An 18,344-nucleotide genomic window follows, 5' to 3' on the forward strand; every position below is an offset into this window, starting at 1 on the left:
CCTCCTGCCCAAGTGTATCTGAATATGCTTCCTTTAAATGGTTTTCCTCACAGCCTGTGTCAACATGCCTGGCTGCTCTTTGCTCCCCTTCTGGTCTCAGTTCTCCTTTCACCTGCTGAGAGCCTGACTTTATATAAATGCATGTTCGTCACAGAACACTGTTGCCATGACATTGTGGATTTCTTAAAGTATTCCTTCCTCTTGCTCTCGGTCATCAATGTTTCTTTTACATCTGTTACCACAACTCCCAAAAGTCCCTCATGTTGTAGAAAAAATATTAAATTCTCATGAAAATGAAAACTTATTTATTTTGTTTGAAGCTCACTGGTTAGTCCTCGGGTGTTACTTTCATAAGGTTATTGAAGGTGATGTGTGCATTTGGTTTGAATGTAGACTTTTCATAATTGTCCTTGGAAAAATTTCATGAGTTATAAGATCATCAATTTATCTTGCATTTCTAGCTGCTATGCTTCTTTTCTTTTATCCTGCCCCTGCAAAAGAAAATCAATTCCTAGATTTCTTTATTTGAAAAAGATGAATGTTTCTTTTGCTTTATTAGAAGTGGTTCCTTTCACTGCTTCTCTCCCAAGCCAGGGGTGACATGTATCCTATAGTCAATATGTTTGTCTGTCAGGTGCAAAACCTTCCTAGCATGTAGACACTTTTTGCAATGGTACCAATTCCATTGGAATTTGGGGACCATTGGAGGGAAGTCCCCAGCCTTAGGCTGCATGATTGAAATGCTCAGCGAATTACCAGCATCCCCTCTGTGTTCCCTTTGTGGTTTGCCAGCAAGCTTTCCTTTCACTTGCTTTCCCACACTTGCCCATAACAACCCCCACCCTGACACACTGCAAGGCCAGGAATAGGCCATGTCCTTACCAAATCAGAAGCAGATGGGCCATCCTCCTCTCCTACTCAGGGAGGACAGATTCACTTTCAGGTTGAGTAGTTTATCCTGAATTTTGCTTGTGGTCTTAATGGTTTGTGTTCCTGAGTAATAGTTTCAAAGCTGCCTTAATGAGAGTGTGTATGTGGAAGCAATAAAAGGGGAAATAAACATATGTTATTTCTGTTTTCTATAGTTAAAATGTTACCTTATTGACCCATAAGTCAAAATTTGAGATTTCTGAAACCTCACTTGTGATTGATTACAACTCATACAGACACATCATTAAAAATACCACTTTTCTGAAATCCAAACTGTACAATTAAATTTAGAAAGTGATATGTAAAATATTTACTGTAACACTAAATAGCCAGTTTTTCATATTACACAAAAAATTCGACATGGTTTACAATCAGCTGTTTAGGAAAGCATCTATGGTATAAAGATAAACGTGATGATGATGAGCTCAAAATATAGTTCAACACAGGGAGTGTGTAAGTGGGAGTTTTCTATCAGAATGAGTAATTCCAAGAGAAATTGTGCATCTTCTTTTCCTGCCATTTTTAAACCTAGAAAACTTTCTGGGTGTGATGTAATCCCAGCTCTCAGAAGGTCAAGGCAGGAGGATTGCAAATTCAAGGCCAGTTTATCTTAAACAAACAAAAAAAAGAAGGAAACTCTACATTGGTTAAAAACAACCAGCACACAGGGAGGTCACCTGGAGTTCCCAGGCATCCTTTGTCTCTACAGATTACTGAGCCAGAAATCTAATCATTACTGTAAAAGAATAGATATACACTATAAATACTTGAAGCCAGAATGTGTTCAAACTTTTCTCTGAACATTTGCATCTCTCAATTAAGCACTGAAATAAAAAGAATAAATATTTACTGGGGTCTTTTTTGGTATTGCTTCTGATGAAAATTACACAAATGTGTCAGAACAACCTCTAGTGATTTTGAACACATAGCTCTTAGGGACTCTGTACAGTGAATGGCTTCTACAGCTGTAATCCAGGAACAAAATGTGCTTTTGAGATTAAAGGCTTAAAAGTATCTACTTTGGGACACTGAGATCAGGAGGATCATGGCTCAAGGCCAGCCTGGGCAAAAAATTCACAAGACTCCATCTCAACCAATAGCTGGGCACCTGTCAGCTGTGATGGAAAGCCTAAAATAGGAGGATCACAGTCCAGGCTGGACTTGGCAAAAAGTGAGACTCTGTCTCAGAAATAACCAGAGTGAGCTGGTGGAGTGGCTGAGTACCTTCCTAGCAAATGTGAGGTCCTGAATTCAAACCCCTGTACCACCAAAAAATATAAATAAACGATAAGAGGGAAAAGGGCTGGAGGTGAGGCTCAAGCAGTAGAGCACCTGCCGAGAATGTGTTCAAACTCCTGGATCACCAAAAAATAAACAAATAAACTTCTTTTTGAGCACCAGAGAAATTACCATGTGGAGAAAAACATTGAGACTTGAAGCAGTTTCTAACAAAGTGGCATGTTAAAATTAATGGTTGGTTTTATTCAGCTGTTTCTGATTGGTTGTTATCTGGGAGGAAAATGCAAATATCATGGAAGTAGAAATAGATATTAGCTCTAAAGTGCTTCTGATCTTTTGGGGAAAACAACACATTTTTTTTCATTTTTATCTTTTTAATTATAATGTATATAATACAGAATATAGTCACGATCATTTGTCTTGCTGACATGATTACATGGAGGAAAGAAATGACCATTAAGAAATGCTTACTTTTAAGATATTTACTTAGATATTGGATAAAACTGGTATATCTTACTTAACTATATACTTCAATTTTTTCATCAATAAGTAAATTAGCATATTTTATTGTTGTGATCATTAAAATAATCCGTATAAAGCATATAAGCAAAGTGCCTGGCACACATAGGTACTTAAGTGATAGCTCCTAATAATTGTGACCTTATTTGCTTTAATAATAGTGCCTATGAATTAGGTAGTATTTCCTGTTCTACAAATGAAGAAATTAACATGTAAAGAGGGTAAGTAATTTGCCCAAGATTGTCCAGCTAAATAAGAGATGGAGCCAGGACTAAAGCCAAGGAGTCTAAATCCACATAACAGTCTTTTAACTACAGTGTTATTATGCTGCTTTATCATTCGTTCATTTCTTTCACAAAAATTAATTGAACATATCTACATGGCAGGTGCTGTTATTATATTGGAAATTGAGAAAAATACACAAAATGTGATGGTGATGTCATACAATGGCATTATTAGCTTTTCATTTTGACAAAGTCTGATCCAAATATGTAAGCATATTTATAAGTAATATCTGCAGTAATATCTGGAATCAATGAATATTGCCTCTCCTAGTAAAAAGATCCAGATAATATCAAATAAATAATGTGTTTATAAAACCTTGGATTTTTACACTATTATTCATGCTATGATAATTCTTAAGAACATTTCTTACCCATTTTTTTCCTTACACTCATTTTAAAGTTTTTTTTAAGTTACCAACAAAATAATCACTAACTGTAGATGGACCCTTGTATTCTGACTACTGTAGACAAGCCTAAGCCATTTGCTTCTTCATTCTATAATTGTGAAATGCTGTGTTTTGAACAGAAGATCCATGGTTGAATTTAAACAAAAAAATGGTTGGTTGACTTCATATGCTGTGGGATCCTTTCAATATACTTTACTTGCCTCTGAAAGTCTCTGCCATTCTCAACTTTCAGTACAAATAGAGCTACCTGTAAATTGAATGTTGTGGGTATCGTTATTTATTTTAAAAACCTGAAGAGGTTTTCTTGGTGCCTGTTGTCAATCAAGCTATGACATGTTGATCATTTAGTGTCCCTAATAGAGTCACATGAACACTTTTCTATTTTGTGATGTTTTCCATTCAAAGTCAACCATATGGTTGTATATGTGGTGAGTTAGATTTAGTAAGGAGATTATATAGTGTCTTCTTGAATGTTTTGTCTAATAGAAGAAATATAATGGGGTCTGTGCTACTTCTAGCTGAAGCGAGACAGGTGAGGATGTTTTTCGTTTCTATTAAATAATTCAATTGCTGACAGTTCTTTGTTTGGTGCAGAGCATAAAAAATGGGTTTAAAAATACTGTATGGAAGAAAGCAAACTATTAGTAGGATCTGGATTACCAAAAGATGTCTTTTCACGGATCTGTAAGTCAAGTCTTTCTCTGTAATGGACGTACAGGTCCTTACTTTTCTCAGATGGCTGACAAAAGAGTAGTATGATGTTAGTACTACTAAAAATGAAAATCCAATAAATGTGGTTCCAATGAGACCTGCAATCTGAGAGGGTGCAGCTCCGAGTTCCATCTTCTGATTGTAGCACAGGTTCTCTCCTGTAGCCTCTACGACTGAGTAGTATAGGATAATGGGAAAAATTATGCCCAGTACAACCGCCCATATATAAATGCACAGTTTTCTAGCAAAGTTGGGCTGTCGAAACTTTTTCAATAAATGGCCATAAAATATTTTCTCATAGCAGGAAGTGGTCTCTTGCATGGAATCCTTTTTCATTAACGTAGCATAGCGACTTATGGCAATCCAGCTTAAAATTAAGAGGCTGACAAACATACTTACATGCATGGATAGAGTTCCCAAAAAGTTGACCACTATGCACTGTGGAGATTTATACTTCCATTGGAAACCTTTCAGGAAATAGATGCCCATGAAAGGCATGGTGCTGCACACAAGTAAATTTGCAGTCACAAGATGTACCAGGTAGATGTGCGTTGATGTTTTCTTACCTATTTTTGTTAAAAATACCCACTGAGAGAATGAGTTTCCAAAGAGACCAACAATACAAAGGAAAATGTAAATGATTGGTAAAGCCATGGAAGAGATCTCTGATGGTTGAATGCATGTCAAGTTGTTATTCATTTGTGATAGATTTTCTTGAATTTTGTCAGGGGATCTAGAACACAATTGCAGATACTTAATATTAAAATTATGGATGGTATTTAAGCTAAGTATTTTAAAAAGCATTAAATGAAATAAAATTATAACAAAATATATTGGATGGAAAGAGAAAGTGTAGATAGCTTCTTACCTTTTCTAATCACAAATGTCCAGTTGAAATAAAAGCAAGAAAGTACTTATTATGATGGGTAATGCCTTTGTCTAAAAAACAAAATTTGATGTAAACAGTTAGATGCCTGGGGTTTATCATTTTTTATGTTAAAGAAATTTACGGTCCTTAGATTGTAAATGAACGTGTGACAATAGATTTTGCCTGGAAATGTAATTTTTAAAAAATTAAGGCACTTGTAAACAACATATGCTGGTCAAATAGAAAGTGTGACAAAAATATTTTGTGACCACCTTAATAGAAAGATAATACTGATTTTTAACTAAAGCATTAATTATAAGTAAATATTTTCAAACTGGTGACTTTTAACTGGTAGGTTAAAACATTTCTCTGTAATACTATTAGAAGAGTACTTTTACATAGTTCAGAAATAAACCCAATTCCACATGAACAAAAACTGAGACAAGATCCTGAACTGAACAGAACAAAAGCATAGCAAAATCCCAGGGTCATTACCAAAGGCATCAGTAATTTCTGATTTCAAATAGTTAGTGCTAAACTCTCACACTTCAATTAAAAAGTTTAAATTGAGTGTCAAAACTGTAGCTGTTAGGCTTGTTGGCTAGCATGTCCTCGTGTGTAATTTAGTACCTAGTTTTGGGGAGATCTGTGTGTTTGTTTGTTTAGGGAATGTGATGTTTTCATCACAGCATAAATGCAGGTGTTGGTTTTGCTTTTTTATGTTTTATTTTTAAGTCTTCTTTACTGCAGAAGTATACATGAAATGATGAAGAATCACATACAAACTCCTTTTTGTTCATATTTTTCTCCTTATTTCCTTACATTTTTTTCAAGGGAAAATAACAAAGTTTCTAGTCAAATAAGAATCACAGTTTCCATTCTGAATGTACCACATTTGTCTGCATTCATCCCTTTCCAAGCACCACATTCTCCACTCTTTTATGATCTACAGCAGGATTTCTCAATCTTTTTTAATTACATTCTCTCTTTTGATAAGCATGCAAATTTTACTGTACAAAGTCTTCCAATCCCAAATCAAGATTATTTTCTGCATCTTGGATCACTTTAAATTATAGTCAACTTTTATAGAAATAAGGATTTTTTTTCCAAATATATAACTTTGAAATAATTTTTAAACCAAACAATATACACTCAAAGACTTAAAAAAAACTTAGGGGCCATGCAGTGTCTCTAGGTTCAAATCCTGAGGCTCTTGATCATTTCATTTATTTATTTGTAATTTTTATTTAGAAGATGGTCCTCCTGATTTAAAAATCAGCCAAATAGTGATCTGAGCCAGCTTATTTCTTAAGAAAAATTCATCTGCTCAAAGTAGATTTTGAGTTTGCATAAGGAACGGATCTTCTCTTCGTGATGATATTAAAGAAAAGCAGTAGTCCATGCCTTATCTGAATAATGGTTAATATACTAAAAACAGCAGAGATAATGGGGCTTCTGTGTATCCATAACAAACACTACTGAACAAAAGGGTGATAAAGGACTTCTACAGAAGCCAGCTTTATGAGACAGATGATGTTGAGTGTCTGCAGAAATCTCAAGGTAACAAACCACAACTAGTTCACCATCTTCAGCTTCTCAAATTTGTGTCTGTTGTATACATCTCCTTTAATAATAAATGTAGAGTCTAAAGCTACTAGAAAATTATCTTCTAAAATTTGGAAAATGCCATTAAATTTAAGAAATCAAAAGAACATGTTACAGCTACAGAATTGCTTTCCAGAAAATATCTCGAAGTCTGCATTCCCCTCAGCAGAAGGTCTGTGTTGAGGAGTCACTCATGTACACATTGTGACTCTAGTAACTTGACAAATGGAAAATGTGCTACAGGTCTAACAGCTACTCACTATCTGCATAGCTCATATACTGACCATCTTTCTTAATGGTTAGTTTCTAACACTTAAACAGATTAGTCCTTTTAGAATTTTTACAGAGTTAACTTTTAAGCTAGAAGTGTATAAGTGATCACCCTTACCTGGATGAGCAGTTTACCACCTAAGGTTCTAATGTTCAGGGTAGGGCTGCTGCAAACTTCAGACTGACAATTCTCTGCTCTTCACTCTTCCAGTGTCCTTGGTGTGAATAGACTCTTGCGTGATACCATCTACAGTGGGGGAAAAGGAAATTAAGCAGAGTATTGGAAAAATTCAATAGTTATGGCAAGTGTAGCAACTACCTCTTCAAAAAACCCTCATTTCTCTATTTCTCTAGTGGGAGGAAGTTACTAGACAATATATATATATATGTATATATTGTACTTCCTTATGATTATTTCCTGAACTAGTTACACCTCAGTTCGCTTTATTAGCATGATTGGCTGAAGTTCAAAGGTTCAGTCCTCCATTGCTAGTTAGTTTCATAGGGCTTGGGACACAGTAATAGAGGGAACCACGCAGAATAACACAATAAAATACTGGTACAAATTTGTCTGTAAACTTATCTGTAAAATCATTTGTGGCTGGCTTATTTACAACCCATCTTCATCAAGGATACATACAGGAAAATAAAACTCAAGTTTTCTCACTTAAGCAGCTTTCTAGAATCAAACACCACAGAACTGGATTACAATTTCACAGGTCCTTTGTGAGCTGAGACTCTTTATTTTAAGGTTGAAGAAACTGAGGCCCAGAGAAGTTCACTATAAACAGAAACTGCACTTTGGTTACTAATAAACTAACTCACTCTACTTGGGATTGCCCTGGGCTGCTCTGTTCGGGACAGTGGAGTACATTGTTTGAAGCACTTCATAATGGATTCAGGAGATCCTGGGAAGTGGCAAATACGCCTCAGATCCAATTAATATTTGCATTAGAAAGAATTGTGAGACCTATTTTATGTATAAGATTGTTTAGTCGGTCTGTGAACTACTAACTAAATAAAAGCTATAGCTGGGAAGCCAGACTTGCCTCAAGCAGTACCCTTCCTTGGGTAAACCAGTGGGGGGGTCTGATGAAGAGAACAAAAATCTAATTTCGTCATGCCTGAATATTTTGGTTAGCAGTAAATCTTCATTTAAAATTAATAAAAGTACTTTGTCATTTCCCATAACCCCAGCACTTACCTTATTTCATGTCAATTGCATAAATTCTCTCTGATGTTTGCTAACATTTCTCTCCAAAACAGAAGTGAGAACTCCCTGAAGTACTTGGATCTTGTTCTGCTGCTGTGCGTCTTTGCAATGCTTGCCATAATTTAATTAAGAACGGTGACTCATCCAAGGTTACATAGCCATTGATAGCAGAGTAATTTGGCTTCTAGTATTTCTTTTATTTTTACTTTAGCTATGTCTAAAGTAAAAGGAAGGAATTACTTAGAACAGTTTGGTGCTGAGGGTGTAAGTTTCCCGAGGTCACATAGCCATCTATCCTCACAGCTCCCCTCAGAGATAGTAATTCAAGAGAACAAGTCCATGCCTGCCATGCCTGCCATGCCTTTTTTTGATCTAGCCTCTGAAGTCAACACTGTCACTTCTGCAGTATTCTGTTTGTCACTCAGAGCCAGCCCCAATTCAGTGTGGAGGGACAAATATCTGGTGACCCCTGGGAGCCAACTTGGAAATGGGCTACCACAGATGTTAAGCAATAATTAAACCAAAGAGTCAAAGCCATTGCCAATCCTTTATTGGGCAAGAGTGCCTATGGAAGTATAAGTCTTGTCAAATTGGACCCAAGTCCGTCTGCTCACCACTGGAAAGCCAAAACTCAGGAAGAAAAGTTGGTGAGAAGGAAACCAAGGTTTATTTTGAAGCCAAAGGCTTTAAGGCTCCATCTTGGGGAATTCAGGTACAAGAAAGGGATTTTATAAGCCATTTTCCCTACCCTCTCTGGCCAGAACTTCCCAATAGACCTTGACCTCTTGGGGCTACTTACAAACACTACTTATAAAAACATAAAGTTCAACATGTAAATAGCAGTTTGCATGATTTGTGTTAGTTGATGCACAGATTAAAAGAACAAAGGGGGCTGCATGCACGTTTTCATGTTATCTAAAGATGATCTGTAAGCCTAGAGAAAGATTTATTTAGCAGTTAATAGCTTCATCATTTAAGTGTAACACTTCTTTAGAATTTAGAATGTCAGACAAAGGGAGGGAAAGCAAAAGTTACTCTTCAAAAGACAACTCCCAAGAGTGGCCACTGTTTGGATTTTTAGTGGTCTATATTTTTCATCAATAATGCAATTCACTCAACAAATATTTCTCAGTGTTTCTAGTAGCATGTGGAGGGCATAGAAGTAGTGTATGAACCTCGAACTAATTTAGGGTCTTTGGAAATTCAAGAGATTCCATAAGCAAGCCAAAATTTAGATTAGGATGTGACATGTGGTACACATTGAACCAAAGTGGTTCTAAAAGGCTTTGTGAAAGCAGCTGAAAGGTGGCGATAGAAGTCGAGGCTCCAAGGTTACGGAGTGGGTAGAAGGTGACACTACTAGTAAATACACTTTCTGCCTTGCAAGTCAACAAGGATATCTGGTAAGTAAACTGGGGTCCAGTCCAGTTTAAGAAATGAGGAAATGTTTTGCCACTGGTAGAAAAGAAGTCAGACAATATGATACTAACAAAAATATTGTCAGGGAGAACTTTCAAAAATAATAAAGTATGTTGCAAGTTCTCTGTAAAAAGTGGCCCCTTTGGGCTTCTATTCAGGTCACCAGGAGTTTTCTTTCATTCTCATTCATCTTTCCCATCCTCCTCTTCAAAGTTCCACTTTCGTCCAACTCCAAATGCTGTTACCCAATAGCTCTAAGTACTAATCACTTGCCAAATACTCACCGCCTACACCTTGTGCTCTGACCCTTAGGCTCTACCTCCTTGAAGTGTTAGTTTCTTACAATTCAAGTCCTGTCTTGTGGTAGATTTCCTTGATACTTGTGTGGGTATCAGGTGCATTTTTTAATCTACGGGATCCCTGTAGAGTGCTTTAGAGAGAGTGGTCTAAAGGGCAGACGTATGGTTTTTAATTTGGCAACCCACGGTAGCCTGTATATTGCAGGAGTCCATGAGAGCTTTCCTGACTCCTAAATTCTTGGAGTTAGAATAAGGACCCTTCATTTTCCCTCAGGGCCAGAAGCCAGAAGATGCAAGACAGTTTTGTCACACCTGAACCTTTGTGTTTCAACTAAAGTTATTTTAGGCTATCCAGGCTAGTGTCTAAACTGGCTGCAACTGGTCTTTTAAATGCTCCATCTGACCAATCAGGAGCTCAGGGCATTGGAAGGCTGGTGTGCAGGAAGAGAAGACATGCCTAATTTTGTCCACATTAGAACATTAACATTCTAAAGATAATGATTTCTCTCAAAGGGGGGCAGTGGTAAGCCTTGTTCAGTTCCGTGCACCCCAAAGCTAGTGGTTACCTTTAGGAGTGAGGCTCAGCCCTGTTACTCAAAGCTGTGGTTTGTTCAAGGTTCACTGAGCCCCCTGCTCTCTTCAGGATGTGGTGTCTGGCCACAGCCTTGTTTCCAGCTGCACTGCTCTCAGGCCTCGCCTCCTACTACAAGAAGCTATAACCATGGACAACCCACCCTTCATCGGCATGTCAAAAGAACCTCAACTTGTTCATAAGAGCTAATTTCCCAGCAAGCAGTGGGAGCATTTGCCTCAAGAACTACTGTAAACGGCAGAGAATATAATCCAAAGTTTGGACATTTCTAATCACACAAAGTTCTCAGGATTGTAAGAAAAGCATAATGACAAAGCATAAATGGACCTGAGAATTCCAGTTTCACTCCTTCATCTTTGGCTTGTGTCTTTTCATATGGGCTGGAGTGTGCTGGCTAGACATCATCGTATAGGGATGCACTAAACAGAAACACTGTAACAGCCACAGTGGCAGTCACAAGAATTAGGATCGCCTCCGAGGTGGCATCTGGGAAGCAGATGAGAAAATTGGCAAATTCAGGGGAGGAGAGAAACTTTAGTGACAGATTAGACAAAGCAAAAATATGTAAGGACAGTCAAACTTTGAATTTCAGCATCTTTGAATTGACCAAATTTGGTTCAAATCATGATTCAAAACCAACCACTATTTTCTATGGGTTCTTTGAAAAGCCAAAAGTAAAGATACCTGAAAATGAAGCGTTTGATAGGATTTTAAAAATATTTTGGTTCATTGTATTGTCACAGGTACAAAACACACATACATGTATGTACACATCTTTACCCTGGGAAACAATCACTGGGATTGACCTTAATGAGATTAAGGTCATTAAAAAAGGTACCATATCTCAGTTCCCAGGATTCTCACCATTCCTCTGTCTCTTCCAGGATCAAGGTTTCCTGGCCATTTTACTACCAATCACTTCTTTTGCATTTCTAGATAAAATTGTCTTAAGATTAAGTTCTTGCTCTATGCTATTTCCTGCCTTTATTCGAGGGAGGAAAAGAAAGAGGGGGAAGAATTGGGTATCTGAAGTCTTCCTTCTTACACCTGTTAGTGTCTGTATTCAATTTCTCATTTTCAAATATTGAAGTTACAAGTTTTCTTGAGAACCACGTTTAGAAAAATGAATAATAAAAGTAAATGACAGCCACCAGGCTGCATATATAGCCACAGATATAAATTCATAGAATTTTTAAGATATCTGAGGTAGATGTTATTATTACTTTCATTTTCTAGATGAACGATACAAGCCCATAGAGGATAAATAACTTGCTTATGGTGATGCAGCTGGTATATAGTAAGGCCTCTATTTGATCCCAAGCAGTCTGACTTCAGAGCCCACAATCTTAGCTGCTATTTATACTGATTTTTTTTATGTGGTACTGGAGTTTGAACTTGGGACTTTGTGCTTGCAAAGCAGGCATTCTACCACTTGAGCCACACCTCCAGTCCATTTTGCTCTGGTTATTTTGGAGATGGAGTCTCACAAACTGTTAGCCCAGGTTGACTTTGAACCGTGATCCTCCTGATCTCAGCCTCCCAAGTAGCTAGGATTACAGGCGTGAGCCACCAGCGCCCAATTATACTGACTCTTATACTGTATGATAGCACTCAGAGTCTGGTTTATTGCTTTGAATTAGGTGACCAAGTGTCTGCAATGACCAAAAACGTATTTCACTTATATTCCTGTTTACAGATTTCAGTCTGGAAATTTACTAACTTCCACTAACTTTCCATTGATGTTGTCCTTTTCCCTTTGTAATCTAAAAGTAATCTGAGGACCATATCTTGAAACCCCATAATCCATTGTTTCTCTTTCACCCAGTGGTTCGAGCATTTTGGTGTGTAAACCAGAGGTTTCATTGGTGATTGTATCTTGGTAATGTTTTGATGGATGGAGATATGTTAAACTTGATGTAGGCATTTCAACACATCATGCAAAATGTCTTGTTAATTTATATATTTCCTAAATAACACTATACATTTCTTCATGTTGCTGTATCTTCCTCTTCCTCCAACAAGAATAGCCTAAGATGTGTTGTTTTAATAAAACTACAAAGTTTTAAAGCCTAGAAATCATAAATTCTCTAAAGTTTCATTTCTCCAGAAAAATCTAGTGGAAAAAAATCGGAAATAAACCTGCATTGAATTTTAACACAGAAGTGGGGCACTATTGGCTCACACCTGTAATCCTAGCTACTCAGGAGGCAAAGATCAGGAGGATTGCGGTTTGAAGCCAGCCCAGGCAAAAAGTTGGCGAGACCCTATCTCAAAAAACCTATCACAAGAAAGGGCTGGTGGAGTGACTCAAGGTGTAGGCCCTCAGTTCAAACTCCAGCATGGAAAAATTGAAATTAACACAGAACAAGTCTGTAGCAGCACTTCCTTGGTAAAGCTTTGGCCAGCAGAGGGCAGTATATCACTGGCCCTAGTTAAGACCTTTGCTGTTGACGCAGAAGCTGCCTCTGTTACACTAGTTTTCAGCTGTAAACTTCAAGCAATAAGAAAAGTTTGGGTTTACTCATTACAATTTTTTTTAAAAGACTCCATTGAACCAAGCATAGAAAAAGCAATAGGGAGAGAAAAAAGGGAAAGAAAAGAAAATTCTGGGGTTTTTTTGAAAGAAGAGCTAATAAAATTGTAAACTTCTTTATTTTAGTAGCTTGAAAAATCACTTAAATATGATAGAATAAAAGTAATTATGTAGACAATGGGCTTCTGGGCTTAAGAGGAAAACTCACTGCCACTCGTGTGCCTTGAGCAGAATATGTCCTTGAAGGATTGTTTTGCTTTGTTTTGTACTGGTGATTATCACAAGCATCATCTTTGTAAAATATTCACAACCATAATTATCCTGGTGGCAAAAAGAAAGTCTGACTAAATTGTATGTGAAAGTTTTCATTGCCATCTTTTAGTTTGTCTTTAACTTTTAAAAAAAAAGTAGCTGATGGGTACAGTTTTAAAAGTCACACGATACTAAAAGACTTGTAATGAAAACAATTAACAAATGTAATGTAAAGTATATTTTACCTTTTGAAGAAAATAGGAGAAACTACCTCTATCCTTTTTCCTGTCATCTCAACAGCTATGCTGATTTCTTCCTCTTAAAAGCTGCTCTACCTGTTACCTCACTGTTCAGCTCTCTCCATCGGGGGAACATATGCTTGCTTTATCTCTGAGAACATGTTTTGCTTCGGAATCTTCGGTAGTCCCACTACTTCCCACCCTGCAAGGATTTGCAAATTCTTTCTCTCTCTCTCTCTCTCTCTCTCTCTCTCTCTCTCTCTCTCTCTCTCAACAACAAAACAACAACCATACACACAGAGCTAGCAAATAAAAATTATTCCAGGCATTGTCTTTTTTTGTTAAAAAAAATTTCTAGATTCACTGTCACCTTTCTAGAAATTCATCTTATACATTCCCTTCATTTTATATGCATCATTTATCTATTGCTACATACCAGACCACTCCCAGACTTGGTTGTTTAACACATAATCACTTATTCACCCTCAATTTGTTCTGGGCTCAGCTGAGCAGTTCTTCTAAGTCATGCCTGGGGTCATTTACACAACTTAGTCAGTCATATGGCAGCTCAGTGAGGCTAGATGGTCCAAGATGTCTTCACTCACAACTAGAGTGTCACCTGGCATGGTCTTTCATCCTGGACTTACTTACAATGAGTTGGTCTCAGGGTTCCAAACAGGCAAAATTAGCAGCTGCAAGCCCTCATAAGGCCTTGCTCAGATATGTTACAATGGCCACCGCATTTTTATTGGTCAAAGAAAGCAAGTCCCAATACCTGCCCAGAGTCACAGAATGAGGAAATAGACATCACCTCTACATGAGAGGAATGGCAGAGAATTTGGAGACACTAGCACATTTCTTTTAATATGGTTACAACTTTAATGTTCTAACTAGACTTTATTTATTTATTTTGTAGTACTGGGACTTGAACTCAGGACCCCACACTTGCTAGGCAGGTGCTTTACCACTTGAGCCACTCCACCAGCCCTTTTTTGTGTTAGGTATTTTTGAGATAATGTCTCAAGTTTTGTTCAGGCTAGCCTTGAACTGCAATCCTCCTAATCTCTGCCTCCTGAGTAAATAGGATTACAGGTGTGAGCCTCTGGTGCCTAGCCTAACTAGACTTTTTTTTTTTTCCTCGAAGTGCAATGAGTCGCTCTTTCCTTGGGGATTAATAAAGTATGTGTACCGAAGAGTCCCTTGTTCCCTGAGTAACATTCTTCAAAGGAAGGGAAATTGTTCTTTGCCAAGGGGCTCCCTCTGGGTCCCACTCAGGTCTTAGAAGTAAGGTGTTGCTTTGGTTCTTCCTCCTATTGAAAGGTATATTAAATGTGCCACAAATCCATGCTGTTTTCTTTGTGGTTTTTATCCACTGTAAATAGCCTCTCTCTTTCTCTTCTGTTTCTCCAACATTAATCGAGCTTTTCAGTAAGCTAGAAGAAAAGTCTGCTTCTGCTGCTTCCAGTACTTTATTCCAAGAAGAGAGCTGGATAAAGAGATTGATATCTCCAATACTAGAGGCCGAAAGCATGAGAAAGAAGGTCATTCTAGAAGAACGGAGTGGCGTTCCCCCTGCCATGCTAGGGTGTATATTCCTTACTCAAGGTTTCCATTATTTTCAGGTTCATAAGTGTCAAGCCTTTGAACCACGAGGCTTAAACTTACTTACTTAGCTGTCCCCTCTCCATACTTCCCACAGATATTTTGAGTCCTGTAATCTGTCCCCACAAAGGCTGACCCCGTGTGTTCCTGTGTTTTTCAGCCTCACTGGCCACAAAGGGGAACTGAATATGAACATGCATGCAAACCTGTCAGTTCCTTTTGCAGCCAGCTGAACTGGTTGTTTGTTCAAATATAGAGGAAACAGCATTTCTCTTTTGAGTACAAACTGAATTTCCACATAGGTTAAAGCATTACTGCTTCTGACAGGTGGGGGGTCAGACGACAAGAGAGTGCTAAATTGTGAGAAAGGCAATTAAAAGAGAAAGTAGGATAACCGAGAGACAAAACTGAATTGGGGAAGAGAAAGAAATGCTGCTGAGTACAGAAAAGGAAAAAAAGCAGGGGGGGTCGGGGGTGCTAGAAAGTCTCAGTAATTGACAGGACACCAGAAGAGGCAGGAAGCATAGATAGGAACTATCTGTGAAGGAACTGGGCATGACAGCTTTGCCAGCAGTGTTAATGGAAGGCCTGAAGAACTGTTGATCTAGAAACTTGTTGCTTGTTGTTGACTTTGAAATTAGGACATGGTATAGTGATGACTATTCCCACCTAATTTATGCCTGAGCCAGGATTCCAGCAAATGTGCCTTGTCCCCATTTCATAATGCAGCATGGTGACCAGTTCGGCCACTCCAATCACACAGAACAGAGCAAAGCCAAGGAGCTAACCTGTCTTCTCTGGCATCTCGCAGGTGACCTCACATCCTTCTTGAGTGTGGTTCCGACTAGTGTGAGATGGAGTGGCTCTGCTACCACTCCTGTCCTGACATTATCAATGACGGCTAGGGCTCAATGATCCTTCTTGAGTTACTTCCTGTGCCTAGTGGATGCAGGTGGGCTTCCACCGTATAGTTCCCTACTTCTCCCTAGTTTCCCCTCCGCTTCTGCCCATTCCATTTCGTGTATTTCCCCTGCCTTTTCCTTGGTATTGGAGTATTTGGACAACATTGAATGTTTCCTGTTTGCAGAGTGTGTTTATTAGCTCTTTTTCCATGCTAGGCTTTGAACCCAGCACCTAGGCAAGCACTTTAGCACTGACCTGCACCCGCATTAACTCATTTAGTCCTCCTACAAACCCTCTGAGTGAGGTACTACTATTATTAGTCCTGTTTTCTCAGGAGAGAAACTAGAACTGATCCAAAGTTAGATAAGTGGTGGTGCCAAAAATTGAACTCAGGTAGTCTGACTCTTTAATCTGTCTGTTATGCTGCCTCTCGGTTTATTATGTAATAAAATATTACTGGGCTGAGAAAATTCAGCCTCACAGATTCTTGCCATGGCCTTTCCAATGGGATCTACATCCATTGGCCAAGACTGTGTTTGTTAGAGCAATGTGGACATATTTTCTAGCACTTTCCTTTATGGTACTGGGAGGTTCAAACTCAGAGCCTTCCACTTGCTAGACAGGAACTCTTATCACTTGAGCCATGCTTTTTTTTTTTTTTTTTTTGCTTTAGTTATTTTCCTGATAGGGTCTTATGATTTTGCCCAGGTTGGCCTTCGACTGCCATTCTCCTACCTATGCCTCCCTCATAACTAGGATTACAACAGCACACCACCACACCCAGCTTGTTAGTTGAGATAGGGTTTCACTAACTTTTTACCTACGCTCACCTCAAATTACAATCCTTTCCACACCTACACACATCTCTGCCTCTGGAGTAGCTGGGATTACAGGCTTACACCTATTTCTAGCACTTTTCCCCACCTGGTCTTCCTTCACCCCCTCAGTGAATGGCTAATTCTTTCCTTAGATATTTTAATACATTTAACCAGGTCATCTGGTCTGGTCTGAGACATTCTATCTCTTTAAACTTCTTTATATAGCTATACACAGGTATTTGATTTTTGCAGTTTAATGCTCAGAAAAATTTATATTTTCACATTCTCAGTGAGCACCTAACTTGGCACTTCTCTATTACTCATAACTGAAATGCTAAGGTGTCCAAATATAAGGTCACTTCATCTACAAATTCTTTAGTCCATAAGGAGTGTGTATTAAAGGACCAGTGTTTATCGAGACTTATTGATTAGAAAATTATTTTTCTTTGCTTATGGTGCCTGGCAAAAGAAACTATCAGTCAATTAAAAGACAAACACATTCTAATAGAAGTTATTTCCAAACAAGAAAGGATTAAGGTCCAGACTACAAAGAAATACTTCAACAGTTTTTAAAGATAAGGAATTCAGGAGAAAAGGGGGAAAGGGAGAGGTGTAGATCTGTGCAGGTCATTCACCTAAGAAGAAGCCTACATGAACGAACATAGATGAGGTGATGCCCCACTCCACTAGTAATCAGAGAAGTGCAAATACAGACCACAAAGAGATACCATTTCACACCTATCAGATTGACCCAAATTAGCATATGATTAAATCAAGTGTCAGTGAGGATGTGGGTGGGAGCTCATTTCTGCCTGATGATGAGATGAGTGCATAAATACTAAAATCCCTTTGGAAAGCAATTTGTCATGACTAAGACAAGCTGAAGAAGTGCATACCCTTCCAACCAAACATTCCTACTTCTAGGTGTCAACCACAGAGAACCTCCACGAATGGCCACAGGGCATCCAGAAAATGCCACTTGGTCATGGTTTCTAATAGTGGAAAAAGTGGAAACCACCTAAGTGCCCATTGGTAGGGGAAGTTAAGAAGTGGGCTGTTGTTTACTCATACAGTGAAACACTACATCGGTGAGAATGAATGAGGAAGGCCTCCATGTTATCAGCATAGGTCAACAGAATTTGAGTGGAAAAAGTTAAAAAACTATATCATAATAAGACACCATGCACAAGTCTTTAAAGCAAAGTGCATGTTGCTATGCATATGTTGTAAATGTACAAAAATACACATCAGAATACTATATGCTAACTTCAGGAAGTGAGACTTGGGAGTGCTGTGAGGTAAGCTCTGGTATTGAGTAGAAGGGTCTAAGAACATTTAAGTAAGGCCAAAATGTTAACATCTGTTCAATTTTGGAAGAAGGGCGATTGATTAACTGCCTATTATGTTGTAGGGGTTTTTTTTTAACCCTTTTTTATATATTTTGAAATTTTTTATTACTTAAAAAAAATTATTTGTGAAATTACCAAGCCATATTGTAACTAATGGTTCACTGTTGCTCCTGAAATAATTTGCTTGGTTCATTTAAGCAAAAAGAAATTTTATGCATCCATACCTATATCCAAACTGCGATTAGAAACCTTTTCCAAAGCTCATCTTATGATGGTTCTTTATACATTTCAT

General features: G+C 38.0%; 2 protein-coding genes across 19 annotated transcripts in view; one reads left to right on the top strand and one right to left on the bottom strand.

The window, feature by feature from the left end:
* Positions 1–18,344, top strand: part of Cask (calcium/calmodulin dependent serine protein kinase) — a 363,381-nt gene that overhangs the window by 215,443 nt on the left and 129,594 nt on the right. The gene's annotated exons all lie outside the window — the stretch shown is intronic.
* Positions 2,320–8,355, bottom strand: Gpr82 (G protein-coupled receptor 82). 3 transcript variants are annotated; one of them, XM_074063754.1, is made up of 4 exons: positions 8,038–8,355; positions 6,952–7,080; positions 4,959–5,029; positions 2,320–4,823 (listed from the first exon to the last, which is right to left on the bottom strand). In XM_074063754.1, the coding sequence occupies exon 4, from the start codon at positions 4,787–4,789 to the stop codon at positions 3,785–3,787; it is 1,005 nt and encodes a 334-aa protein (XP_073919855.1). In that variant the 5' UTR covers positions 4,790–4,823; positions 4,959–5,029; positions 6,952–7,080; positions 8,038–8,355; the 3' UTR covers positions 2,320–3,784. The 3 variants fall into 3 exon arrangements, with proteins under 3 accessions (XP_073919855.1, XP_020016838.1, XP_073919856.1); XM_020161249.2 differs by lacking the exon at positions 8,038–8,355 and having other exon boundaries at positions 6,952–7,300; XM_074063755.1 differs by lacking the exons at positions 6,952–7,080; positions 8,038–8,355 and having other exon boundaries at positions 4,959–6,047.

The sequence above is a fragment of the Castor canadensis genome, chromosome X (genome assembly GCF_047511655.1).
Source record: "Castor canadensis chromosome X, mCasCan1.hap1v2, whole genome shotgun sequence".
NCBI lineage: Eukaryota > Metazoa > Chordata > Mammalia > Rodentia > Castoridae > Castor > Castor canadensis.

Coding starts and splice junctions, on each gene's coding strand:
- Gpr82 (XM_074063754.1), bottom strand. CDS start 4,789: ATGAATAACAACTTGACATGCATTCAACCATCAGAGATCTCTTCCATG.